Genomic DNA, 27925 nt, shown 5'->3' with positions numbered 1-27925 from the left:
GAAAGAAAAGCAATAAAATTATCTCTGTTTACAGATGACATGATCTTAGATGTAAGAAACCCTAAAAATGGCCAGGCATGGTGTCTCACGTCTGTAATCCCAGCACTTTGGGAGGCCAAGGCGGACAGATTGCTTGAGCCCAGGAGTTCGAGACCAGCCTGGGCAACATGGCAAGACCCTATCTCTACAAAAATATACAAAAATTAGCCAGGTGCAGTGGCACACACCTGTAGCTCCAGCTACTCAGGAGGCTGAGGTGGGACAATCACCTGAGCCTGGGGAGATCAAGACTGCAGTAGGCTGCGATCACGCCACTGTACTCCAGCTTGGGCAACAAAGTGAGATCCTGTCTCAAGAAAACAAAAACAGAAACAAAAATATCCCCTAAAAATTCTACAAGAAATGGTTAAAAGAAATAAATTCAGCAAAGTTGCAAGATACGAAATCAACACATAAAAATCAGTTGTATTTCTATATGTTAACAATGAATAATTCAAAACATTAAGAAAGTTCCATTTACAATAGCATCAAAAAGAATAAAATACTCAGGAATAAACTTAACCAGCGAGGTGAAAGACTTATACACTGAAAACTATAAAGCAGTGCTGACAGAAATTAAAGATGAGATCAATAAATGGAAAGATGTCCCATGTTTATGGATTGGGAAACTTAATACTAGCCAATGCTACTCGAGTCACCTCTAGATTCAATGTAATCCCTATCAAAATACCAACAATGTCTTCTATGCAGAAATAGAAAACTCCATCTTAAAATTCATATGGAATCTCAAGGGACCCCAAATAGCCAAAATGTCTTGAAAAAGAACAAATTGGAAGATCTCACACTTCCTGATTTCAAAACTTACTACACAGCTACAGTATTAAAACAGTGTTGTACCAGCACAAACCCTGACATATAGACCAATGCAAAAGAATAGAGGGCCTAGAAATAAACCTTCATGCATGGAGGGCAATCTTTTCAACAAACAGTGCTGGAAAAACTGGTCATCCATATTCAAATGAATGAAGTTGACCCTTACTTTATACCATACAAAATATTAAGTCACAGGGGATCAAAGACCTAGGCATTAGAGTTAAAATTATAAAACTCTTATTAGAAAACAGACAAAAAGCTTCATCACATTGGATTTGGCAATGGTTTCTTGGATGTGATACCAAAGGCACACACAAAAACAGAAAATACAGATACACCAGTCTATATCAAAATTAAAATTTTTTCTGCATCAAAGAACACTAACAACAGAGTGAAAAGGCAATCCATGGACTGGGGGGAAATATCTGAAAATTATACATTAGATAAGGAGTTAATATCCAGAATACATAAAGAACTCTTGAAACTCAACAACACAAAAACCAAACAACCCATTTAAAAAATGGGCAAAGGACCTGAATAAACATTTCTCCAAAGAATATATACAAATGACCAACAAGCGCATGAACAGATGCTCAATATCACTAATCACTGGGGAAATGTAAATCAGATACCACCTCACACCTATTAGGATGGCTATTATCTAAAACAAATCAAGAAAACTGTTGGCAAGGATGTGGAAAAACTGGAACTCTTGTGTACCACTGATGGGAATGTAAAATGGTAAAATCACTGTGGAAAACAGTATAGTAATTCCTCAAAAAATTAAAAATAGGGCTGGCACAGTGACTCTCATTTGTAATCCCAGTGTTTTGGAAGGCCAAGGTGGGAGGATCCCTTGAGCCCAGTAGTTAGATGCCAGCCTAGGCAACACAGCGAGCCCGTAGCTCTACAAAAACTAAAATTAGCCAGACGTGATGGCACATGCATGCAGTCCTAGTTACTTGGGAGGCTGAGGCAGGAGGATCACTTGAGCCAACAAGTTTAAGGTTACAGTGATCTCTGATCACACCACTGTACTCCAGCCTAGGCAAGAGAGCAAGATTCTGTCTCTGTAGAAAAGAAAAAAGAAAACAAAAGAAAAGAAAAGAAAGAAAGTTAAAACTAGAATTACCATATGATCCAGCAATTCCACTTCTGGGTATATACCCGAAAAAACTGAAAGCAGCTCAGATATTTGAACATCCATGTTCATAGAAGCATTGTTCACAACAGCCAAAAGGTAGAAGCAACCCAAGTGTCCATTAATGGATGAATGGATAAACAAAATGTGGTATATACAAACAATGGAATATTATTTAGCCTTAAAGAGAATTCTGACATATGCTATAACATAAATGAACCTCATGAACATTATGCTAAGTGAAATAAGCCAATCTCAAAAAGACAAATACTGTATGATTCCACTCATAAGAGGTACCTATCATAGACAAACTCATAGAGACAGAAAGCAGAAGGGCAGTTGCTGGGGCTACGGAGAAATGGGAAATTGTTGTTTAATGGGTACAAAGTTTCCATTTGGAAAGACAAAACTGTTCTGGAGATGGATGCTGGTGATGGTTGTACTTAATGCCACTAATGCCACCGTACCGTACATCTAAAAATGAATAAAATGGTGAATATTACCTCATGTATATTTTACCACAATTGAAAAAATAATTTAAAAGCATTTAAAAACTCTACCATTTATAAACATTAGGGAAATGAAAAAGTTAGCAAAACATTTATTTTATAAACTCTTATTTAAAACATTAGAAACATTGAGCATTAAAGGGATTTCCTTCTTTGTAAGAAACTTATCTAGAGGATTTTGAGCAGGGCATGCCCTCTTCTTGTAAGATAATGTATGATGTAAAGTACGCATCTCTGTCATATTTTGAACTGTGACACTCCTTATGAAGTTTGGATCAGCTTCAGTTTAGCCTTTGTGCTTTCAATGTTGTGAGATCTTTCCAAGAGTTCTTTGAATGTGAAGTTTTTCTTGGCCAGTGTCACCTCCTCTGGGACATCTGCATCTTTTTTCTTACAACAACTTTCCTCCTTTATGTTTAATAAACTCCCTTTCACTAAGTGCCTGTGGCTGCACATCCACAGTCCCTCAAATAGGGGCAGTGTCAACATTCCAGGTCAGCTATTCCTTCCATTTAGATTTCATTCCAATTTCAGTTCCAGTGTTACCACTTTCTTCTTTGCTGCAGGAGCAGTGTCAACATTCCAGGTCAGCTATTCCTTCCATTTAGACTTCATTCCAATTTCAGTTCCAGTGTTACCACTTTTTTCTTTGCTGCAGGAGCAGTGTCAACATTCCAGGTCAGCTATTCCTTCCATTTAGACTTCATTCCAATTTCAGTTCCAGTGTTACCACTTTTTTCTTTGCTGCACTTTCATCTTTGTTGGCCAAAGTCCTCTTTCAATTATCCCTTTGAGTAAAATGTCAGTGGGTCTATCACTAGGAATGAAGGAAGCAACACAAGGACACTTTTTGCTCTCTGTGAACTGAACAACAGAGGTGCAATGACCAGTCACAGACAGACTCTGAAAGAAGTCACACAACTGGCTACTGATCATGATGTGCACCTCTTATATACATAATGATTTGTGGCCTGAAGAGCTAGTGGCTACAATTACTCAAAGTTCATACACAGTAGTAACTGAAAATTGAACTGTGTTATTGGGGAACTGGTGTTACTTAACTCTGGAAACTGGAATCTGTGCATATTAGAACCAAGTAAGACCAGGGCTGTCTGTGCATGATTACAAACTAAGGTAAGAACCCACAGGATTCTTACAGAATGCATAGCAAACAAATGAGGCTGGAAGACCAGGGAAAGCCTCTCCAGGAAGGGAAGGTGGAGTTGAGGTTGAAGGATAAGTAGAAATTGAGTCAGCTTGGAGGAGAGATTCCACATGCAATGAAAACTCTGTGTCAGGAGGAAGCAAAGCAAAGTCAAGAATCTGAAAGATCATGGTAAGTAACTACAGGTCAAAGAGTAAGGAAAGAACACAGCAATGGAAGACAAGGCTACCAAATGGCATAATTGGAGAAAGCACTGGTTATTTATTTTATTTATTTATTTTATTTATTTATTTATTGAGATAGAGTCTCACATTGTTGCCCAGGCTAGAGTACAGCGGCGTGATCTCAGCTCACTGCAACCTCTGCCTCCCAGGTTCAAGTGATTCTCATGCCTCAGCCTCCCGAGTAGCTGGGATTACAGGCATGTGCCACCAGGCCCGGCTAATTTTTGTATTTTTAGCAGAGACAGGCTCTCGCCATGTTGGCCAGGCTGGTCTCAAACTCCTGGTCTCAAGTGATCCACTCGTCTTCACCTTCCAACGTGCTGGGAATGCAAGTGTGAGCCACTGCACCCAGCCAGCATTGATCTTTTCAATGAAGGTTAATATGGATTCTAAAGCTGGTTAAAACCAAAGCCATTGCCAATTTAAAGCTATTTTACTTTTCTGTTTTTCTACAAACCACTGTATAAAAGGGGGAAATATGAGTCTATTTTATAGCATGAGCTAACTGGGATTTGTACAGCCACAGCCTAGAAATAATACAACAAAATCATTTTAAAATACAGGTTAGGCATCCTAACCTGCAAATCTGAAACCCAAAACGCTCCAAAATCTGAAACTTTTTGAGGGCTGGCATGCTGCCAAAAGTGAAAAATTCTACACCTGATCTCATGTGACATTCACAGTCAAAATGCAGTCAAAACTTTGTTTCATGCAGAAAATTATTTAAAATATTGTACAAAATTACCTTCAAGCTCTATGCATAAAATGTATATGAAACATAAATGAATTCTGTGTTTAGACTTGGGTCCCATTCCTAAAATATCTCATTATGTATAAGCAAATATTCCAAAATCTGAAAAAATTTGAAATCCAACACATTTCCGGTCCCAAGCATTTAGGATAAGGGATACTCAATCTTCATATGAAAAAAATGAGATAAGGCAGTGATGGTCAAGGGGCAAACCAAGCAGGCCCAAGCTATGCCAGATAAATCCTGCCACAGAGTTTGGTCCCTAAGCAATGGGAGGCTGAATCAGTTTTCTGTGGCTGTTGTAATAAATTACCATAAACCTGGTGGCTGAAAACAAGAGAAATGTATTCTCTTACAGTTCTTTAGACCAGAAGTGTGACATCAGTGTCATTGGGCTGAAATCGAGGTATCGGCAGGGTCACACTCCCTGGGGAGGCTCTAGGGGTGAGTCCCTTCCATGCCTCTTCCATCCTCTGGTGACTGGCTGCATTTGGGCTTAGGGCAGCTGTGGCTCTAATCTTCAAGGCCAATGTCTTCAGATCTGTCTCCTGATGTTTCCATTTCGCCTTCTTCTGCGTGTGTGTAAAATCTCTTTCTGCCTTCCTCTTGTAAGGATACATGTGATTGCATTTAGGGCCCATCGAGATAATCCAGGATAATCCCTCATCTCAAGATCCTTAACTTAATCACATCTGCAAGGCACCTTTTATTCTTTTCCTTACAAGGTAGCACTGAGAGATTCTAGGGATTAGGAAGTAGATACCTTTTGGAGGACCATTTTTCAGCCTACCACAGAGACTGCAAAAGAGATTTTAGTAGTGGCGAGGCATGCAATTAAGACATTAATGTTGGACAGATCACTCCGGTGGTGGAGGTAAAGGAAGGGCAGGGAGGATATAAGGAAGCCAGCTGAGCCAGTGCAAGTGTCCAAGTGAGAGGTGAGGGTGGCCTGGACTAGGCGGTAGAAGTAAAGATGAAGAAAAGTGGATGGATTCAACAGACACTTGATAGACAAAACTGGCAGACAATAAAGGTGAGTAAGACAGAGATGCCAAGAGCCTTCTAGTGTGTACAACCAGGTTTCAAGTGGTGCAGTTCACTGAGCCTGAGAGCCCCGGAAGAAGACCAGGGCTGGAAAACTGACCTGCAATCTTACTAGGTCCACGTAATACTATCCGGCATAAAAACAGCCTTCTTTTGGAGGAACCAGCATACACTCTAGGGCTGGGAGCAGATCTTCCACTCACAATCTTTTTCACTTGGGTTTGGTAAACCTTAATTTTCTATGTGCAAGGTGATGGTAAAAGACCTATCCTTGGAGGACAGGCACAGTGGCTCACGCCTGTAATCCCAGCACTTTGGGAGGCCAAGGCAGCCAGATCACTTGCGGTCAGGAGTTCGAGACCAGCCTGGCCACCACGGCGAAACCCCAACTCTACTTAAAAAAAAAAAAAGTAAAAAAGGTAGCCAGTTGTGGTGGCATATGCCTGTAGTCCCAGCTACTCAGGAGTTTGAGGCATGAGAATCGCTTAAATCCAGGAATTGGAGGCTGCAAGGAGCTGAGATTGCGCTGCCACTGCACTCCAACCTGGGAAACAGAGTGAGACCCTGTCTCAAAAAAAAAAAAAAAGCCGGGTGCAGTGGCTCATGCCTGTAATTCCAGCACTTTGGGAGGCCGAGGCAGGCAGATCGCCTGAGGTCAGGAGTTCGAGACCAGGCTGGCCAACATGGTGAAACCATCTCTACTAAAAAATTAGCCGGGCGTAGTGGCGGGTGCCTATGATCCCAGCTACTCAGGAGGCTGAGGCTGGAGAATCGCTTGAACCTGGGAGGTGGAGGTTGCAGTGTGTCTAGATCATGCCACTGCACTCTAGCCTGGTGACAGAGCGAGATTCCATCTCAAAAAAAAAAAAAAAGGCCTATCTTTGGGGCTGTTAAGAGAACTAAGGATGAAATACACACGACACAGTGACACATGAACAGCGTGCACCTATGACCCACTTGACCCCCATTCACTGTCACTGTTTCCCGTGCAGGCATTTAAACAAAGATCAACAGACTTGTACGATTACAAGAGTATACTACTTCTAACTGTATTCAGATTCCTCTCTAGTTTTGCTTAATTCATATTCATTTATTGCTAAGTCTCAATAGTCATTAAGAGTTACCGATATGTTCTGAAAATAATTCTTCAGATTAATTTTTAAAGTTTTTCTCAATCTATCACTAATGTGTATCAAGTATCTTCCTAACTCATCAGCAATAGTTCCTTCTCTATCTTATGTCATACAAATAAATAGGCAATTCATCTCTGTTCTATGCCAATGGCACATGGAGACAGCACTGATAAGCAATTTACAAAGAGGACATCCAAACCACATTTCTCAACTAAAAAGACTTTCTAACCCATCCTTCAACAAGGACTATTTTAAAAGTAACAAAATTAATCAAGGTATTTTCATTATAAACAGTATGGAGATTCCTTAAAGAACTAAAAGTAGATCTACCATTTGATGCAGCAATGTCACTACTGGGTACTCAGAGGAAAAGAAAAGTCATTATATGAAAAAGACACATGTACATGCATGTTGATAGCAGCACAATTCACAACTGCAGAAATATGAAACCAGCCCAAATTTCCATCAATCAATGAATGGATAAAGAAAATGTGGTATAAATATACCACGAACTACTACTCAACCATGAAAAGAAATGAAATAATCACAGTCACAGTAACCGGGATGCAGCTGGAGACCATTATTCTAAGTGAAGTAACTCAGGAATGGAAAACCAAACATCGTATGTTCTCACTTATGTGGGGGGGATCTAAGCTATGAGGACACAAAGGCATAACAATGACACAATAGACTTTGGGGACTCACGGGGGAAGGGTGGGAGGGGGGTGAAGGATAAAAGATCACACATTAAGTACAGTGTACACTGCTTGGGTGATAGGTACACCAAAATCTCAGAAATCACCACTAAATAACTTATCCATGTAACCAAACACTACCTGTTCCCCCCAAACTATTGAAATTTAAAAGATATTTTCACTATTTTCTCAAAGAGCTTTAAGTTATAATATGATTCCTCTATTATATGTGGCATAATCTACAAACTGCAGGAATGCTTTGAGGATTAAACACACACATCTGGCCGTGTTGGTGGCTCACGCCTGTAATCCTAGCACTTTAGGAAGCCAAGGTGGTTGGATTACCCAGGTCAGGAGTTTGAGACCAACCTGGCCAACATGGAAAAACCCCGTCTTTACTAAAAATACAAAACTTAGCCACGCGTGGTGGTGCACGCCTGTAATCCCAGCTACTCAGGAGGCTGAGACAAGAGAATCGCTTGAACCCAGGAGGCAGAGGTTGCACTGAGCTGAGATCGCAACACTGCACTCCAGCCTGGGCGACAGAGCAAGACTCCGTCTCACAAAAACAACAACAACAACAACACACACATCTATTTATACAAGCAACCCAAACACTAATTAATTTTAGGCAATCATTTAAAAATATTACATAGGGGCGCGGTGGCCCATGCCTGTAATCGCAGCACTTTGGGAGGCTGAGATGGGTGGATCACCTGAGGTCAGGAGTTCGAGACCAGCCTGATCAATATGGTGAAACCCCATCTCTACTAAAAATACAAAAATTAGCCAGGCGTGGTGGCATGTGCCTGTAGTCCCAGCTACTCAGGAGGCTGAAACAGGAGAATTGCTTGAACCCGGGAAGCAGAGGTTGCAGTGAGCTGAGATCACACCACTGCACTCCATCCTGGGTGACAGAGCAAGACTCCATCTCAAAAAATAGTAATAAACAAATAAAAATAAAAATATTACAGACCTCTATTTTTCAGTTAGAAGTCATTTCAAAGGGAAGCTAGAAACATTCTTCATAATAACATTTTGTGTGAACTAGTTCTCAGTAAACAGCTCTGAATGTCATAGAAAATGTGCATCTTTCACTAAGGCATCTATATTTTTCTTCAGTTTTTAGTAGAGCATAGGTCGAGAAAATTTCATTTGGGTTTACGTACTATTCACAGGCTTCCTTAAGTATAATTTCTAGACTTTAGTAGAATAGCTCTTTGATGAAGTTTTGTTTTACAACTCAACATTCTTCCATTAGGAGAAAAGATCCCAATTTCAAGTTAGCCTCAACTACTCTCTCTTATAAGCCCAGCCCAGATCCAAAATGTCACACAAGGGCTACAGAAAAACACTCAAGCATTCTCTCCTTGTCATTTTCACATTGGCAATTTCTCCAGAACAAGAATCTCTGAGATTCCACCACAGCAGGTCCTGACACTTTGGCTAAACTTCTAAGTAGTTTAGAAGTAGTTTAGCCATTTCCCCCATACCACGGCCCTTTCCCACCTCCTTTTTTTTCCCCCCATGCTATTTCAAGAGGAGTAATTTCTAGCTCCATTTGTAATTTTGATAACTCAAAGTAACGAGTGTCTCACCAATCATCAATACAGAAATAACCAAAAATAGATTTGGATCCACATGGTTGACAGCTGAAGCAAATGGCATTCCAGATGTAAACAAAACTCTTTTCTGTGCTACTAAATGGATGCAAACCTGGCTATAACGTGGAGAAAAGTCAGTAGCCCAATTCCTTCAACAACTGTAGGCCTGGAAAAGCAGCCCCCATGTAGCCTTGGATAGGTCAAGAGTCACATCAGGCCAGGTGCAGTGGCTCACCCTGTAATCCCAGCACTTTGGGAGGCTGAGGTGGGAGGACTGCTTGAGCTCAGGAGTTGCCTGGCCAACACAGCAAGACCTCATTTCTACTACAAAATAAAAAAATAAAAAATTAGCCGGGTGTGGTGGCACAGGCCTGTAGTCCCAGCTACTCAGGAGGCTAAGGCGGGAGGATGGTTTGAGCCCAAGAGATCAAGGCTACAGTGAGCTATGATCACACCACGGCACTGCAGCCTGGGTGACAGAGCGAGGCCCTATCTCAAAAAAAAAAAAAAAAAAAAAAGTCACATCAGAGATGTGTGCAGCTGATGAATTCCAACATGCTACTTTATTTTAGGCCTAAATAAAGATGCGAGTGAGCATAATTTGCAAGACAGAAAGATATCAAGTTCTTTCTTGTTCCAGATATCAGTTGACAACACATAACTTGAGATTTTGCAATTCACCATTCGAAATTGGGGAAGAGGGGAAGCACTCGAAGCCTTGCCAGTGACTCATCCTATTGGAAGCAATCCTAGAGGCCGCGCAGCATGAATTTTAGTTTAATCCGATTACTTTTTTTTTTCTTTTGAGATGGAGTCTCGCACAGTGGTGCGATCTTGGCTCACTGCAAGCTCTGCCTCCGGGTTCAAGCGATTCTCCTGCCTCAGCTTCCTGAGTAGCTGGGACTACAGGCACCCACCACCATGCCCGGCTAATTTTTGTATTTTTAGTAGAGACGGGGTTTCACCATGTTGGCCAGGCTAGTCTCGAACTCCTGACCTCAAGTGACCCACCTGCCTCGGCCTCCCGAAGTGCTACGATCACAGGTGTGAGCCACTGGGCCCAGCCGATTTCTTGTTTCTCCATCATTTAGCAAATTCAACTTGAATTTGGATTCAAAATGTCATTTTCCCTCTTTTTGTCCTGTCCTGTTAGAATAGTACCAAAGAGTTTCATTTGCAAGAGAGACAGAATGATATAAATATTTGCAAATCTGTTTATCTTTGATGCTTATTTTATGGAGTGATAACTTAATGAAGTACAACACAAAGAATGGCTGCTGCAGATGGAAGGAGGCAACAAAAGACAATAATCTGTGTGCTAAGAAGGCCAAAGTGGAAAGAGCAGCAAATAACACCCAGCTGTAGGCGCTGGGAGTGAGGCGCACCACGCTGAGACTCGCATCTTCCTGGAAAAGCCCCACCCAAAAGGAGCGTTATGGTGCACCTGAGCATGTAAAACAGGCTGAGCTAACATGTATTATGGGATGCAACTGATGTCATGGTTGAGCGTGGGACCAGGGAAAGCTCTGCCTATCTGTGTATCAAGGTGCCCTATAACATACTACATTATGTGGCTTTCCTTTCCTAATTACTTCTAAGTACAAGCTCAACAGAAAATCATGAGGCATCTGACCCTATTTCCTCACACTTTAGAAGCATCCCATGCTTCTAAAGACCATGGAACTTTGAGGTAACTGTGCCCTGATTCATGGGCATTTAGCCTTTGCTTTTTAACTAAATTTTTGTTTGTTTAACTTGCACAACCTACTTAGCAAAAAACAAAAACAAAACTTGCTCACTTCCTGGGAAGCATATAGGCCAGTTCATACTTTGAGATTCAAAGTTAGGAAGAGCTGGGTGGGAACAGGACAGGAAAATAAAGTCACCTAGTGGCTGGAGAGACACTGTTCCTTTAAGTTAGATCCGTGTGGAGTATGAAGAAGGGAAGAACCTCAGTAGTTCTCCATCCACATGGCAAGGGACAGAGAAACCGGAGCTGCCATACTTTTCTGGAGCTGTTTGGGCTCTAGAAGCAATGTGTGCGTGACTGGTGTTTAGGGGCAGTGTGACCCACGGAGCCCAACACTAGGGGCTCTTCACCTCTCAAGGAACCCTACACCTGGCCTCTGTCCTGGTGCCTGCTGTCACCAATGCAACAGAGACACTCCCTTCTCCACCTCTCTCTTTCAGCCACAGCTGTGCCAGCCTGGGCAGCCTCTTCTCTTCCCACAGCCCCACTTTGTCTGCAGAAATATCCCGCTACTGTGCTGTTCTAAGCAGGCTAGGGGATTCAGCCACAGAGACCAAATCCGGTCCTAAACCTTCCCGCCCCAAGCACACTGCCTCTCAATGGACACATTTTGGAAACCTGTGGGGCTGTTTTGGGGTGACAGGATGACTGTAGTGGAATGGGACCAACGACCCAAGGGCATCCTGCAATGTATGAGATCAACCAGCACATTGTCTCATGTCCCGCAAAACTTTTGAACATTTCCTGAAAGTTCACACGGATGAAAAACTGTTTATTTAGTTCCAGAATCTACCTCCATTTATGTAGAAACAAAAAATACTCCTTACACTGCTTAAATACACAGTTTATCAAGATTTGTTTACAATTATGGAAAACCATGTCACCAACAGCAACACTACTTGTGGCATGTGAGTTGTCAACAAACTGCAACTAAACCAGTTTGCATTTGTATATCACCTGCCAATATTTAATAGTGATACTGAAAGCTCCTTTTCATATATTTAAAGCCAAATAAATTATTGAAGATACATGAAATCCTGCATACAAATACATTTCATTAATACATTTATTTCATTTCTGCCACCCAATATTCTTATGGATACGTAGCATACTGAAACTTCTGTCATGAAAATGACATGTCAAAATTATTTTATTTTGGAGGCGGGGCACAGTGGCTCACGACTGTAACCCCAGCACTTTTGGAGGCCGAGACGGTCAGATCAGTTGAGGCCAAGAGTTCAAGACCAGCCTAGCCAACATGGCAGAACTCCATCTCTACCAAAAATACAAAAATTAGCCAGGCGTGGTGGGACGCACCTGTAGACCCACTTAATTAGGAGGCTGAGGCATGAGAATCGTTTGAACCCAGGAGCTGGAGGTTGCAGTGAGCTGAGATCATGCCACTGCACTCCAGCCTGGGAGATACAGTGAGAGTGTCAAAACAAACAAATAAACAAAAAAACAACTATTTATTTTGGGTTTGAATCTTGTTTTTCAACCTTACTCTGAAACTGTCCTCAGGAGTCGGTTGCCACTCAACTATCCTATAAACATTTTTTCAATTCATCGTCTAATCCTGGACACCTATTAAAGGCAATGGTCTCTAAAATTGTTGGTGTGCAGAGGGATTTAATGATGGGAGATATGTTTTCTGAGACACTCTGTCAGCACACATCCTATGTCTTACACAGGAAATTAATACTGTCCTGACAAAGAAGGCCTGGTTCATTGCAAAAATGTCACACTTCTTATTAAAACCACTTCAACAGCCAGTATTTTGCCTTGGCAGGTTAGGGTTATTTCCCTCCTTTCCTTAACATTTACGGGTAAATTTGGTCTGTTACTTCCTTTATTTTAAAGCATACCTGCTCTTTTCTTTCCTCCTCTGCAGCGTCTTCTCACCTTCTCCTAAATCCAAATTTCTTCATTATACAAGGGTGCAGTCAGCTAACTACTTCATTTTATCATCAGATAAAGGTGTGCTGAGCATTTACACTTTAAAAATATATGTAGGCCGGGTGTGGTGGCTCATGTCTGTAATCCCAGCACTTTGGGAGGCCAAGGCGGGTGGATCATGAGGTCAGCAATTCAAGACCAGCCTGACCAATATAGTGAAACCCCATCTCTACTAAAAGTACAAAAATTAGCCGGGCATGGTGGTACACACCTGTAGTCCCAGCTACTTGGGAGGCTGAGGCAGGAGAATTGCTTGAACCTGGGAGGCGGAGGTTGCAGTGAGCCAAGATCGGCCATTGCACTCCAGCCTGGGAGGCAAAGTGAGACTCCATCTCAAAAAAAAAAAAAAAAAAAAAAATACATATATATATGTAATTTTATTTGGGCATTCTATTGATTTTTAGACATTGTATGCGTGAGTAGGTTATTTCATCTATCAATTTCATTTCAGAATCATAAAAGGGGAATTGCAAAATATTTATTAGCAAAAGGGTGCATTCGGTGTGACAGAGTCGAGAGTCACTGCTCTAGCAAGCTTCCCCTCCTAGCCACCAGGTTCTCCCAGAGACCAGTTCTTCCTGAAACGCAGGACCCGGCTTTTGGAGTCTGGCAGTTAAATTTCTACTTTCTCATGCCAGGCAGGCAAATCACATCACAGCATTATCATAGCACCACCCCCTAGGGGTACCCCAGAGCCCTGCAAGGGATCAGATGGGAGAAGCACAAGTCCCACCAGTTGGGCTGGCTTCCTTGTCACTGCATACAACACTGAGTAGAGAACAGCTCATGGAGCAGCCATCCTGAGTTACAATACCCAGGCCAGGTGCAGCTGACACCTGTGACCTCTTTGGAAGCAGCAGACTGAGTGTCATTAGGGCCCAGCTTTCCTTGTGATGGCACTGTTGAGACCTGCATGTGGCTCAGCAGCGGCTTTGCTTCCCATCACCCTTACTCAGCACAGGGCAGCCTGGACGTTCCAAGGCAAAGGCAGTGACAGGGCCAGGCAGGAGCTCTGGCAATTGCTTATGAGAAGCAGAACAACAATATTAGGGCCTGTCTGGAGCACCTCAAATTGGGTCAAGACACACACCCATGCCACCAGAATAGGAGGGAGTGATGAGGAACGAGGCTTTCAGAGCTCCTACAAGGCAGCCGCCTCCTGGGCTGCACTTGCTGACTGCAAATAAAGGGGAGCTGCTATGCCTTTAACAACTTGGACCCCACATAACTCCAGCAACCTCAGGAAGGCCAGGAACACCTGGAGAGGAAGTCCAGGTATTACCCAACTCTACCATCTCAGCCCTCTCATGCAGACAGGCAGACGTGTAAACAATTTTGATGCAACACAAGTGCCGGATAAAGGTAAGGATGGGATGCCGCGGAGTGCAGAGGAGTCATACAACCTTTTTCTAAAAATCTGAGCTGTGTCTGGAAGAGCAAGATATACCTGGCTGGATGATGCAAAATATTCCAGCACAACTAGCATGGAAGGGACAAGGGGAGCAGGACAGGAAGCAGACAGGGCCATATCACAGGACATCGGAGGCCAGGCCAGGAGGCTGGGCTTTATCCTACACAAGACTGGGAGCCACAAAGGGCCTAAAGCTTGGGATGACATCTCCCCTGAAGACAGATCTCTCTGGGGGTTTGATGGATAGCTTCTGGGTGTCAGAGTGCAATCTGCATATTGCTGAAGGAACCTGCCCCAAAATGGCTTTGACAGGACACATGAGAATCCTTTTACTGTAAAAGTTCTGTAAGAGAGGTAGATAGCACATGGTCACACCCAGACTCTGGAGCCAGGCAGCCCAGCTTCAACCCCAGCACTCCCCACTACTGCTGTGAGACCCGAGTTGGGCCACTTCATGTCCCAGGGCTCTTCCTCCTCCCTCTGTCTAAGGGAGATAATAAAGGCACCCCTCACAGAGCTGGCGGGGGAATTAAGGAGAAAAGTTCAGGCAAGGCTGGGGCTGTGGGCTGGCTCAATGCCAGCCCACAAAGCAAAAGATGTGAGTCTTTAAAAGAATGTGTTCTCCAAGTCACATATGTAGTTATCCCTCAGTATTCATGGGGGATTGGTTCCAGGACCCCCGGCGGATACCAAAATCTGTGGATGCTCAAATCCCTGATAGAAAATGGCACAGTATTTGCGTATCACCTACACACATCCTCCCATATACCTGAAATCATTATGTGTTTACATTTATCATTATGTGTTTACATTGATGTACACGAGAAAAAAAGTCACCTAAGCCAATGAGTTCACAGATATTACAGCTTTGGACAAGACTAAGTGTTAAAGTGACTCTGTTTGAGGTAGATTTGAATAAAGGTATGAAGTAATGCCTCCTTGACGGAAAGACCTGCCTCTCACCTTTGTCCTGTTCATGGCAGAAACTCTGTGAACACAGACTTTTTAAAGAGATGAACTTCCTGACTCTCTAGGGGCTTTCTCTGTAATTACTGAGTTTTCCTGTAAGACAGGAGTAACTACCTTAGATATATGTAGGCATATTTCTTGTGTTCTGAAATTCTTGAGCAAGAAGGAAGAGATGGAGAAAGCAACCTCAGCTAGGGAAAAGGGTGGTGCAAACCACCAACCATCTTTACATAAGAAAAGGCCCAGCTTGGCAGAAGAATCCCTTGAACCCAGGAGGCGGAGGTTGCAGTGAGCCAAGATCGTGCCATTGCACTCTAGCCTGGGAAATGGAGCAAGACTCTGTCTCAAAAAAAAAAAAAAAAAAAAGAAGGAAAGAAAAAAAGCAAAACCTCAGCTCAATCATCAAATCCACTTCAAGGAGGCATGACTTTCTCTTCCTACACAGCAAATGCATGAATAATTTTATATAAAAACATGTATTCGCCGTCACTTGTTCAGAAACTGGAATGCATTTTCCTCAGGTTAGCCCACAAAGGCTATTCAACCCCCAAACGGACCCATGTTACAGAATGAGCAGCAACCTCGCGAATTGTGGATGCTGGGAGGAGAGTAAGTGCTGAAAGAGGTGCTGTGTAGGACAGGGACCAGTTCTTCCCTACCCAACCCAACTCCTTTCACAGGGTAGAGCTAGCACTAGGCAGTTTTGAAGTAGATCAATTCATCTTTGCCACACAGCCATCTACTTTTCTGTACTTTTTTGATACTCTCTCTTCTCCCTGAGTCCTTCGTAGCCTCTTCCAGTCCCACTGTTGCTGCTGGGTAAATAGGAGGATTACCTTGGCAAAGGAGACCAGGTGCGAAAATGGTATTTCAGGAACTAAAACAGGCTGTGCGAAAGGTCTAGGCTCCTGAAATACCACATTTGGGGATCTACAAGTGGTTTCATGTCACTAGAATAGAAAGTGCTTCCATGTTTCAGTATTACTTCTCTCTCCCTTTTAAAAAAAATCCTCATCAAAACTTTATTTCACTCAATATAGCTTCTTTCAACTAAATTAGGGGAAAAAAGGTAATCTCATTCAACTGGTTAATACAATACAGTCAGCCCTCAGTATCCGCGAGTTCCACAACCAGCCGCAGATCAAACATACTTGGAAAAAAAGGTTGCATTAGTACTAGATATGCAGACTTTTTCCCTTGTCACTATTCCCTAACCAACACAGTATAACAACTATCTACATAGCATTTACATGATATTAGGTATTATAAGTTACTAGATGATTTCAGGTATATGGGAGGATGTGTGTAGGTGATACGCAAATACTGTGCCATTTTCTATCAGGGATTTGAGCATCCACAGATTTTGGTATCCGCCGGGGGTCCTGGAACCAATCCCCCATGAATACTGAGGGATAACTACATATGTAACTTAGAGAACACATTCTTTTAAAGGCTCACATCTTTCGCTTTGTGTATTTGTACAAGTGTTTCTTGTACACTTGTACACTCTTACAGAGACTTACATACACTATAGCACAGGTATTTTTTTCCTGATAATTTCCTCCAAACTCTCCTATTATTCTATAGGCAGCTGCATTTTAAAAGGAATCTCAAGTCAAATGAATCTTTAATGAATATTTAATTAGGACCTTTTCAGACAGTGTAATAGTTGGGGGAAGGAAAAAAGATGCCTTTTTCCAACACACCACTGAGTTGAAGAGGATGGAAAAAGTCAACAGATGAGTTTCCTGTCTTTCCCGCCAGTTCCCTTAAACCATTTCTGCTTTTCATTGCTTCTCCTTTTCTTACATCTCTGCATCTGTGGACTCTCTTATCGTCTCCAGGAGCAAGGCAGAGACACATTCTTGTCTGTGAGCAGCTGAATTGTCTAGAAAACATGGACAGCCTGCAAGTCCTTCCAGTCCTCCCAAGAATCTGACATGGTTTTAGGCAAAGAAGAGGCTCAGAGGCCTGCTGACTCAACATCTCTTACAAGCCCCTTTGAGTTTTTCCAGGAAGCGCTGAGGTTTTCTCAGAAGTCAAAAAACTTTTTCTGTAAAAGGCCAGAGAGTAGATATTTTAGGCTTTGCATGCCATACGGTCTCTGACACTACTCATTTCTGCAGGTGTAGTGCACAAGCAACCACAGACCACACATAACCAAATGAGCATGGCTGTGTCTCAAAACTTTATTTACAAAAACTGGTGTCAGGCTAGAATCGGCCCACGGGCTATAGTTTACCAACACCTAGATTATATGGAACCATCTGTATGATAACACTGGCTCTGTGATCAACTTGCTCACAAAATGAGGCCACAGATCCTATGGCTTTCTCATGTGGCTTTGTCGTATGTGCCAAAAACTTTGTTAAACAATTTAGGGTCCATACATTCCTTTTATGCACACTCACATTACTTACCATAAATTTTTCTTGCTTTTTAATACATTTTTGCCATTTTATAGTTTAAAATGGAAAAGGAAGTGTCACAATTCATAGCAACTATGTACCAATAAACATTCATAATAACGATATGTGTTTCCTATTTTAGTTGACAACGACTAAGTAGGACTCTTTAAAATATCTACAGCCAGAAACTGGTAGTAGCCCTGGCAGAGGTAAAAACTGCAGAAGTCTTAGGATCAAAAATAATGCCAAGAGTTAAAGTGGGAGATGGGCTGGTAACCTCAAGAGGGGAGGAGGGAGGCTCAGCATCGGGCCAGCAGAAATAAGAACTGCGAAGCTCATTTGGGTCAGGAGCTCCAAACGTCTCATGCTCCTCAGGCCTCCATGTACTTCATTTCTGCCAGTCCTGTTAAAAAGTAATATTGCAAGTCATAAAGAGAAAAAAGGTGGTGACATTACGATCCTTAAATCCCAAGGAGCCAAGAGTGAATTATGGCGGTGACAGCCACGCTGTGGACAATGGTCATGGTGAAAAGTGAGTTGACGAGACACCCAGCACCAAAGTAAACCTGAGAAAAGCACCGACCATGGGAAACATGGACTGACCAGTGGTAGGAAGAAAATAAGCGTAGAACAAGCCATCCAATGCAATGGCCTAGTAATACTGGTGAGCGTGCAGTTCTGACCACTCTTTTCCCAATGTCATTTCATGTCTCCACGTGGGTTTTTCCGCTGTTTCCTCTCCTAGGTTTCTGTTTAAACCTCACCACCTCTCACATTCTCCTTTTCTCCTTGCCCTGCCCCTCCCAACTCTTCATTCAACTGATTCACTTCTACCCCATCATAATGCTCAGGCATCATTTCCTCCACAAAACTGTCCTTCAGGCTGGGTTAGACGCTGCTTCTCTTTTCTTCCACAGGCTCCAGGGGACGATGCGTATGTCTCCCAGCCTCCCTATCACCATCAGCTTTACCTACACCTACATTGCAACACCGAAATATCTAGCACATGTCTTTGCCACCTAACCCACAGCCTATCTTATGTGCCTGAGCAACTAAAGGTCTGAGTGCACGTCACATATGCAAACAGCGAGTGAGGAAGGGAAGCAGTGTCTGTGTGTGGAGGGGGAGCGACTGCTGCTAGACTAGAGCACTGGGCACTAAGACCAAGATCAGGAACTTGACTTCAGGTGGTCAAGATCACGAACTTACAAACATCTGGACTTGGGTTCAAAGCAGAAGCGCCCTCGAGCAGGACAAATCTATCCTAACCTCTGGGAAAACACCTCAAAGTGCATAATGGTGGCTCACCACCACCAAAGGGCAGTTTGTTGCTACATTATTACTATAGTTCCAACAGAAAGGCAGCTACAGTTTCAAATCCCAACCAGGGAGCTGTCCTATATTCCAAAAGAAGGCTTCTAACTGTGCATCTATTCCTAATTCCTATATGCATAATATCTGAATTATACAATCCAGACTTGCCACAAATTCAACAGCGGCCTTCAGGATAATCTGTTTCTATAAAGTAACCATTTCTCATCAGGCAGCTCTTGATAAACTTTCACCATTCTAGTAAGGTGGCATGAGAAAATGACCTTCTTGCTTTAATAAAAAATATTGTTACACTAGATACAAAATATGTTTCTACTGTTAAACTGTAACAATAAGACTCTGGAAGGTTTACTAATAGAGAAAGGGTGTCCTCTTGTGATAAACAATAATTAAAAAAGGAGACAGAGAGGGTAATTTGCCTATCCCTGTTATGTAGATAAAATGAGCCAGGGGGGTGCTCCTCAAACATTTATCAAGTCATTGCTGAGCCTTCAGCAGGCCATTTAACTTTGGAACAGAAAGGGAAGTTTCCCAATGCATAACACAATCTTAAATCCTTCATATGTAATACGTAAGATGAACTTTAAATAGAAAAGCTACCTGCACACAGGACATTGTGTCTTATACTCGAACTATGCAGTCAAGAAGCAAGCACAATATTAGCGGGGAAGGCACCATGTACAGAAGCTAGCTAGGGTTTATTGAGTGCTTACACTTAGTCGGGGCCATGGATTACTTCTTTTCATTCTAACCACCACACGATAATGTGGGTACTCTTATTGTTACTCCTATTTTATAGATAAGGAAGCAAATTTTGAGAAACCAAAGTCAGCAGCCACAAAAGTGGCGAAAGTAAGACTGGAACCCACGTTGCAGGACTCTGGTCCATGATCACACCTGTATGCAACTGTGCTTTCCAAAACATACATCAGAAGCACCTTTTGGGAGGTGGGAAGAACGCAATGATTGTCCACACCACAAACAAATCAGATGGAGCCAAGAAAAGCTGATAGGATGATACCATCTCTGTCTACCTGTCTTTTTCCCTCCCACCATCTCTAAAAAGGGCTTTTTAACATTGCTGGAAAATAAGGTCTCAAAGCAGATGACAAATTATCATAAATTTAGTGACGGAGGCAGAATGGTAAAATGAAAAGAGTCCTCGATTTAGAACTATAGTGTTTGTGTCCTGGTCCACAGTAAAAACTAAGTCTCATGTCCCTCGTTACAAAACTGTCATGATAAGATACACCTCACTCTTTTGTTGTCATGAGAATAGTGAGAATATATAAGGGAATGTGTCTAGCACTGTGCTTGGCAGAAAAGAGGTACTACAGTTTTCCCTTCCTTCAGTTCCCATTTCAAAATACAAGCAGACAGCACCTAGCTATACAAGGTAAATATTCCCTGGACACCTCCAACGCACTCACCCACAGAGAAGTATCTTTGAAGGGACATCTCTCTGCTGTTGCTGTGAGAGAGTTTTCCAACCACTCATATACTGCCTTCTATTAACAGTGCATAAAATTTTTTAGATAATGCAAAAATTTCATGCTTTCAATGTAAAGGTAGTATTTTCGCCTACTAAAGCAGAAAAGGAAGGGGAAAAAAAGACCATTAAGATAAATATCACAGGAGACTTCAAAGCAAGAAGTACTTAAATATGCAAGTACCTAAATCATCAACTAAAAAGGGTAAATTTGACTCTACAACTCTCTCCATCCTTCTCTCATACAACACAAACTGGTAGTCTAAAAAAGGAATCATAGCACGGTATAGGAAATATTCATACCTTTTTTCCTGAGGGCTTCTTAAACACTACAAAAGAGAAATTGTGTGACAAGTAAACCTTTTAAATCCCCCATCAACAGCCTTTGATGAAACTCCATCTTGAAACCAGACTTGTATGCTTTAAAAATGAAATGTTCTAAGTAAAGCGAAGTTGTTTTTACTTTCAGACCAAAGGGGGAAAAAAATCACCGATTTAAAAGTAAAAGGGCTTTAGTGAAAAGTTCACAGTTGTGAGATACTTGCTTTGCCATTAAGAAGGCGGAAGCTCTGCTGGATAGAAACCACCATTCTCTGAGGTCTGAGACTTTAGGCATTCTCATTCTTACAGACTCTGCCTCTCGGTCACAGTTGTACATTGGTCCTTTCATTCCAACCAAACTACAGGGTCTCCATAGCGTGAAGCACGTGGCCCCTAAACGTGTTTGAGAAAGCTGCTAATCAACATCCTTAAGGCTCGTCAACAATCAGACGGCAAATCACAAACTTGCTTCCTCAACCCAAGAACAGACATTCCAGGTCCCCAACGAAATGAAGGTTCCTTCCACTCCCACAGGAAAACTACCAGGTTTCAGTTCTTTCGCTTTATTTTTTAAAAGACAAAAAATTAACTGAACACACGTGTTTTCCTACTATTCTCATACTTTTTAAAAATCCCTCCATTTTCTTCCTTCATTTACGTTGGAAAAATTCTTAATAAATAACGCCTGCTTGAAAGACATCAGGAACTCATTTTGAGGACTGAGTTTGCAGAAGACAAGGCAGAGAGATGAGTGGGCAGAGTTGGGCTGAAATTTTTAAATTCCTGCACGGCAAGGCAATTGTGCGTATCTGTTTTCAAACAATAAAAGCGTCTGGAATTGCACAATGATGCAGAGCCATGCGAGGCGCGAGGAGCAGGCAGCTGGTGTCACAAAGGCTGCCGGGGCAGCACGCGAGACACAGTCACGACAAGCCCGGGTCCCAGGCTCGCCGCTGCCTCAAATCTCAACCGGTCCCAAAGCCAGCTGCCCTGCGGAGAGAAGCCGACCGGCACCGGGCACATCTCTGGGAGGGCAAGGCTGGGAGAAAGTGAGAGGGGGACTGCGGACGCGCGGGGCGGGCGCGCGGCAGGTCCCGGGAGGGAAAGGACAACGGAGCCGCGGGTAGGGGGTGGACGAGGAGATGTGGCAGAGGCGCATTCCCTCTGGCTGATCTTGCCAGGGGAGGAGACCTGGGGACCGGAATCGGTGACCGACAGGAGGGGGAGGGGGCTCCCGGGGGCCGCAGGTCGAGGCGCGTGAGCCGGACACGAGGTGCGCGCGGCCGGGTTGGGGAAGCGGGGACGCGTGGGTCACCTGTATTGTTTGAAAAGCTGGTCCGACTCCCTGAAGCCGTTGTTGAGCAGCATGTTGATGCCGGCCAGGGCCAGCTCCGCGTCCTGCAGGGGCGCCGCCGCCGCCGCTGCCGCGTCCGAGTCTCGGTCGTCCCGCCGCCGCGGCCGCTGCTGCTCCGAGCCGGCCATGGGCGCGCGAGGCCCTGCGCTGGGCCGAGGCGAGATCCGGAGCAGCTGCTGCGGCCCCGCGCGCGCCCGGAGCCCGGTTCTACCTGCCCGGAGCCAAGCGGAGCCGGGAGGGGAGGGGAGAAGAGGGGAGGGAAGGGGAGAGAAGGACCGCGGAGGGAGGAGCCGCGGCCCGGCTGCGGCGCGGCGTGGGAGGTGGGCGTCCGGCCGCCGCCGCGGGGATTACTCAGCAGCACCCGCCCGCTCCTCTCGCGCCCTCCGAGGCACCCGACTTGCGCGGGCCCCGAAACGGAATCCGTTTCCGGGTGTCTCTCACCCCGCCAAGCCGGTCCCCGAGCGGCGGCCGCCTCCACTTCCTGCAGCCCCCGCGCCCCGGCCCCTCCCGGGTCCCCAAGCCGCGCCCTCGCCCACCGCCCAGGACTGCTCGGACACACGCACGCGAGACCTGGAGACCCGGAGACCCGAGCGCCCCACCCTCCCCCGAAGGGGCCGGACCCGGGAGTCGGGGGGAGGGCAAGGCGCGGAGGGAGAACGAGCGTGCGGATGTGGAAGGAAAGGGAAGGGGACGGGGAACTCCGCCCGGGCCGCTATGCGAGCGCGCGGCGCTTTGTCCACGAGTGACTGAAACCCCACGCAGCCCGCGCCCGCGACCCCAGACTTCATCCCGACCCTGGGGCCGCCCCCTAGGACCAGGGCAGCCAATTCCCGAGGAGGTGGGCGGCGGGGGCGGGGTCTCCGGGACCTGCCGGGCAGCTCCCCGGAGCCCCGCGCTGCGGGACTGCAAGGCAGAGCCCCTCGGATCCGGGTACCACCCACTCCAGCCCGCCACCAACATTTGCGCAATGGGCAGGAGGAGAAATGGAGGCCTATATGCCATATGACCAAATATTTAAAAGTTATAAATTCAGCTGCCAAAGTGTGTTCTATTCTCACACTGCCAATTATTCTTGCAAAGCTTTGGCGTTCATATGACCAAATGTCAGCAAAACATCAAAAGTGACTGAATTTAACCATTATCACAGAAGTCTCACTGTTCTGATGATGGGCTGGTGATATCTGGATGCCTAATATTCTAGAGACAAGCAATTCATAAATCATCTTTATGTTTTTTCCACAAATTTATTTTTCTCTAATTTAGCAAAATCTCTTAATGTAGTGTTGCAATCAAGATTATGTTCTAACGCCAAATAGGACAACCTTCCTTGAGTCGCTGTCGTTTTTAGAGTGTAGTTTATTAATTTCAACTTAGAGAAACTTTGCTGAAACATTTATAACAGAATTTTTTTTTAAATGAAAGCAATCCTCAGGTTTAGAAATAACTCCTGAATTTTAAACATTATGTCATCCATTATCATGGGACCAATATGATAAGTTATTACAGAAAAATGCAAAATAATTTTGTCATGTAAGTTGCTTTTACTTATTTTGTAAATTGTACCATCCCTTATAAGAATCTCTAAATCCATACAGGATTTTCAACTTCTATAACTAGAAATTTTAGAGTAATAAGAATTACTGCCACTCCTTAAGTGTCATGCGTAACTGTTGCAAAACCATGCTAATTCTTGAGTACATCTGGAACCACAAACTGGAACACTGACAGAAGCAGGAAAATGGACGATTCACATCCTTGGGAAACAGTACGTTGTAATGCAGGAGTCACTGCATTCATGCTGTCTGAGAAGAAGGATTTGACAAGCTGACCTTTAAAAGAAAATCTAGGTTTTCTTGGATTTAACATAATGTTAGTCTCAAACATCAGCAGTGTCACCATCCTTCATGGCACTGAGAGGCTGTAACCTTTTGTTTTTAGGGCATTGAGCTAAAGATGAGAAGAAGCGTTCCCTGGAGCCTGCATGGCATCAATCATGAGAATGGATGTTGAGGGTTATGCACCCCACTGAGGCAACACTGAATGCCAGATCCCAAGTTACAGAGGTGCTTGTATGTTTTTTAATAAATTTATGCGTGTGTGTGTGTGTGTGTGTGTGTGTGTGTGTGTGTGTGTGTGTTTTGATGGGCAGGGCCCTCAAACGCAGGTCTTAGGGACTGTACTGCTCATTGAGGCCCACATGAGACCATTGGCATGGAGGGCTCCCCTGGCCACACACTGCCCGAGGTCACCCTGACAACATGCACTTACAGGCTGCTGGAACTTTGGATCTGTGGAACCACTTACCAGATCCCTGAAGCAGTCTAGTCAATAAGGGAGAGAAGCCAAGAGCAAAATATCAGACATAGGAGATAGCCTGCACTCCCCCAACTGAGAAAGACAGCCAAGCACAGTCCTGTATGTCCCTATTACTGGGAAGAAAAAAAAAGAATTTCAAGGAATTGATGACACTATGTTTATGAGTTATACTTGAGGCCCTGCAGTTGAGGATGTGGGGAGGGGTGAGCAAAGTCAGAGCACTCTTTGTGGGGCTAGTTCTGTCTCAAGAACCTCACACAGTCCGTTGCGCAGACAGGGAAATTTAATTGTTGAACAATTAAGGCAAGGTCCAATGCAACTGCCCAGCACCCCACAATAGTCAGGGGAGGGGTGGTGTGGATAGTGGGATAACTCTACCATGTAATACACACCAGATATGTGCAAAATTGGATTTAATCAGCTACTGAAACAGTTACATTAGCATCATCATCATGAAGGGACATTTTAAAATATTTGCCCGTGGTGAGGGATACAAAAAGATTCAAAATGGGCCTCCAAATCCTGAAGGAAGAGAACACGTGGACTAGTAATACTTGTGGCAGCTGTAGTTGGCATTGACACCTGCCCCGGGTTCACATTGCAAGGGAGAGTTAAGGCTGTGTTTTCTCCACTCGATAAAAATGACAGGTTATAAAGGCAGATAGTGATATCTAAGGAGTCATGGTGCCCCGGGTTCACATTGCAAGGGAGAGTTAAGGCTGTGTTTTCTCCACTCGATAAAAATGACGGGTTATAAAGGCAGATAGTGATATCTAAGAAGTCATGGTGCAAATTACCTACAAAAGGAAGGAAAATCTAGATTCCTAATACCCCAGGACACCATATACTTGACACTGTGAGATTCTCAGCACCTTCCTGCAAAACTAATGCAGTCTTCAGTGCACTTGACTTCAGCCAAATAGGATTTATCCAAGTGTTTCCTTTGGAAGTTGGGAGACAGAGAAAGTGGAAAAAAGGGAGGAAAAAAAGAGAAAAGAAAAGCCAGTGAGTGGTGGAAATAACCCACTTCCTTTCTGCAGTGGGTGTTGCCAGTATTTTGTGGTTCTTCATTTGATTTCATTGTGAAAATGAAACTTTAATTTCAAATGATCAGTAAAAGAAGTTTTAGACATGTGTGTTACCTTTTATAAGGTAGATTTTAAAAAATAAGTTGTTGTGGTTGCAAATGACAGAAAAACCTGACCCAAACTGGCTCAGCAAAGCGAATGTATTGATTGGTGTAGAGAAGTTTCATAAGATGAGGCTGTATCCCTGGCTTCAGCACTAACCAGGACCCAGTTTCTCCTCTTCACCTCTTAGCTTTGCTACTTTGGTGTTTATTGGCTCTATTCTCAGACAGGGCCGCCTCTCCTGGTCCCAATAGGTTTTTGGAAGCTCCCAGAGCTACATGCTTGCTGGCTACATCCAGCAGGAAGGCATTGCTTCTCTAACAGCTTAACTGAAATCCCCTAATTAAATCTCACTGGCTTTAATTGGCAAGATTGTAGTCAGGTGCCCATCTTTGCACCAATTAATGTGACTAAGAGGGGCAGATCACTCTAATTGGATTAAGCCAGTCAGGGTCTGCTCCAGGACCTGGATGGGTAGAACCTATTTCACCCAAACTACCTGGCTGGGAAATCCCAGATCTATTAGGAAAAGAAAGGTAGGGAATGGATGTGAGAGCGACAATCAACAAACATACCCTACCCTTGTCTTCCTGAACATGTTTTGAATTTTTGGAATTACATTATTTTTTTTTCTTGAGACAGGGTCTCGCTCTTTACCTGGACTGGAATGCAGGGGTGAGATCATGGCTTAATGCAGCCTTGACCTCCCAGGCTCAAGTGATCCCCCCACCTCAGCCTCCTGAGTAGCTGGAACTGCAGGCACATGTCACCACACCCAGCTAATTTTCGTATGTTTTGTAGAGATAGGGTTTCGCTATGTTGCCCAGGCTGGTCTCAAACTCCTGAGCTCAGGTGATCCACCCACCTCGGCCTCTTAAAGTGCTGGGATTACAGACATGAGCCACCCATGCCTGGCCTGGAATTATATTTTAAATGTATTCGAAGAATAAAGTACCACAAGAAAACCTTACTGTGTGTACTTTGGTTGTATTATATTTTTTGGTGATGCTAACAGTCATGCATTTGTGCATCTTTTTGTAAATCCATAGTATCTGTCAAAATAAATACAGGTTCCCAAAATGTCTGGAATTCTAAGAAGGAGGAGAGTAGGGAAATTAATATCACTATTTTTATGTTGTGCTAGTTTTACCCATTCAGCTCTTCTACTGAAGGTAAAGTAAGATTTAATTAACTACCTTTAACCAGAAGGCAAATCAGGTCAAGGGTTGCTATGTAAAACTTATTAAATTGTTTAGCCTAAAGCTGCCTCTTTACATATTTTAGCCTAGAGATTTCTCCATACATAGTGAACTGTAGCCTAACTGGATGCGTAAACAGACTGTAACAAACTCTTGTAACAAGAGCGGAGTTTCAGCCAATCACAGCAGCTAACTGTTCAAACCATAGCCAAATAAGGCAGACCCCGAGCTATAACCAATCTGACTGTTTCTGTATTCACTTCTGTTTTCTTTATGTCACTTACTTTCTTCTGTCCATAAATCCTCTCTGACGCATGACAGTGCCAGTTGCTCTGAACCTATTCTGATGGTGGAGTTGTCCAATTCTCCAATTGTTCTTTGTTCAATTAAACTCTGTTAATTTATCTAAAGTCTTTCTTTTAACAAACCATACAGCAAGTTCCTTCCTTTTCTGCTCATAGGTGGATCACTAGCTTGCCTCTAAGGAAGGGAATATAGTTGTGGACCAGTGAGGTTCACCTGGCTGTTTTTGCAGTTGGATGTGCGTCTCTGAGAGGACACTCATGGCTGCCCTAGGAAACCACAGCAGTTACCATGGGCCAGGAAACCATCCCCCTTTGGGTTGGACGCCTCCTCACCTGCCTTTTCATAAACCAGATAGCCACTGGAGTGCAGTAACGGTTTAGGCAGGTGTTTACTAGAGATCATTGTTCTGCTGCCGTAGAGATTCAGGGAGAAAACTGGGGAAGAAGGCATTGTCTCTCCTCCACAGCTTTCCTCCCCTGGGAAGCTTAAGCAGTGATCTCTCCTGCACTAGCCCTTGACTGGGGTGTGTCTTTGAGTGTGACTGCAGGTCCTCTGTTGGTCTTCAGATAGTTTCATTCTCTCTTCCCATTATGCCTCCCTTCCCTTTAACCCATCTCCTTCCTTTTCATTGATAGTCCCTGTTCCTTGGATCTACCATCCCTCCCTCTTCCTTAGAGATAATCAGGTTTTCCTCCCCCTTGGTCCCTCCTCACGACTTGCACATTTTGTAGCCTGGGGTGAATGTCTATTACTTCTCTTCTCTGTCTACTGACTTGTTCTGTAGAGGGAGACTCTGTCTCTGGTTTCAAGACATGTGTCTACTGAGTCCCTGGAGAGGAAAGTGG

At 43.8% G+C, this 27925-nt stretch overlaps 1 protein-coding gene across 3 annotated transcripts in view; it reads right to left on the bottom strand.

Moving 5' to 3' along the window:
• Positions 1-22637, bottom strand: part of TTC39C (tetratricopeptide repeat domain 39C) — a 118902-nt gene extending 96265 nt beyond the window's left edge. The window contains exons 1-2 of one of the 3 annotated variants that reach the window (XM_054460805.2): positions 22091-22604; positions 16846-17278 (exon numbers count right to left, since the gene is read on the bottom strand). In XM_054460805.2, coding sequence (XP_054316780.1) covers positions 17215-17278; positions 22091-22257 — 231 coding nt within the window. In that variant the 5' untranslated portion in view covers positions 22258-22604 and the 3' untranslated portion in view covers positions 16846-17214. Of the gene's footprint in view, positions 1-16845; positions 17279-20395; positions 22065-22090 lie in introns of those variants that run through there. The other 2 variants (XM_054460804.2, XM_063653500.1) reach the window with 2 other exon arrangements.
• Positions 22638-27925: the final 5288 nt, after the last annotated feature.

The sequence above is a fragment of the Pongo pygmaeus genome, chromosome 17 (genome assembly GCF_028885625.2).
Source record: "Pongo pygmaeus isolate AG05252 chromosome 17, NHGRI_mPonPyg2-v2.0_pri, whole genome shotgun sequence".
Classification (NCBI taxonomy): Eukaryota; Metazoa; Chordata; class Mammalia; order Primates; family Hominidae; genus Pongo; species Pongo pygmaeus.
The sequence above is the reverse complement of the archived record's forward strand: the minus strand, read 5'-3'. Positions and strand labels throughout refer to the sequence as shown.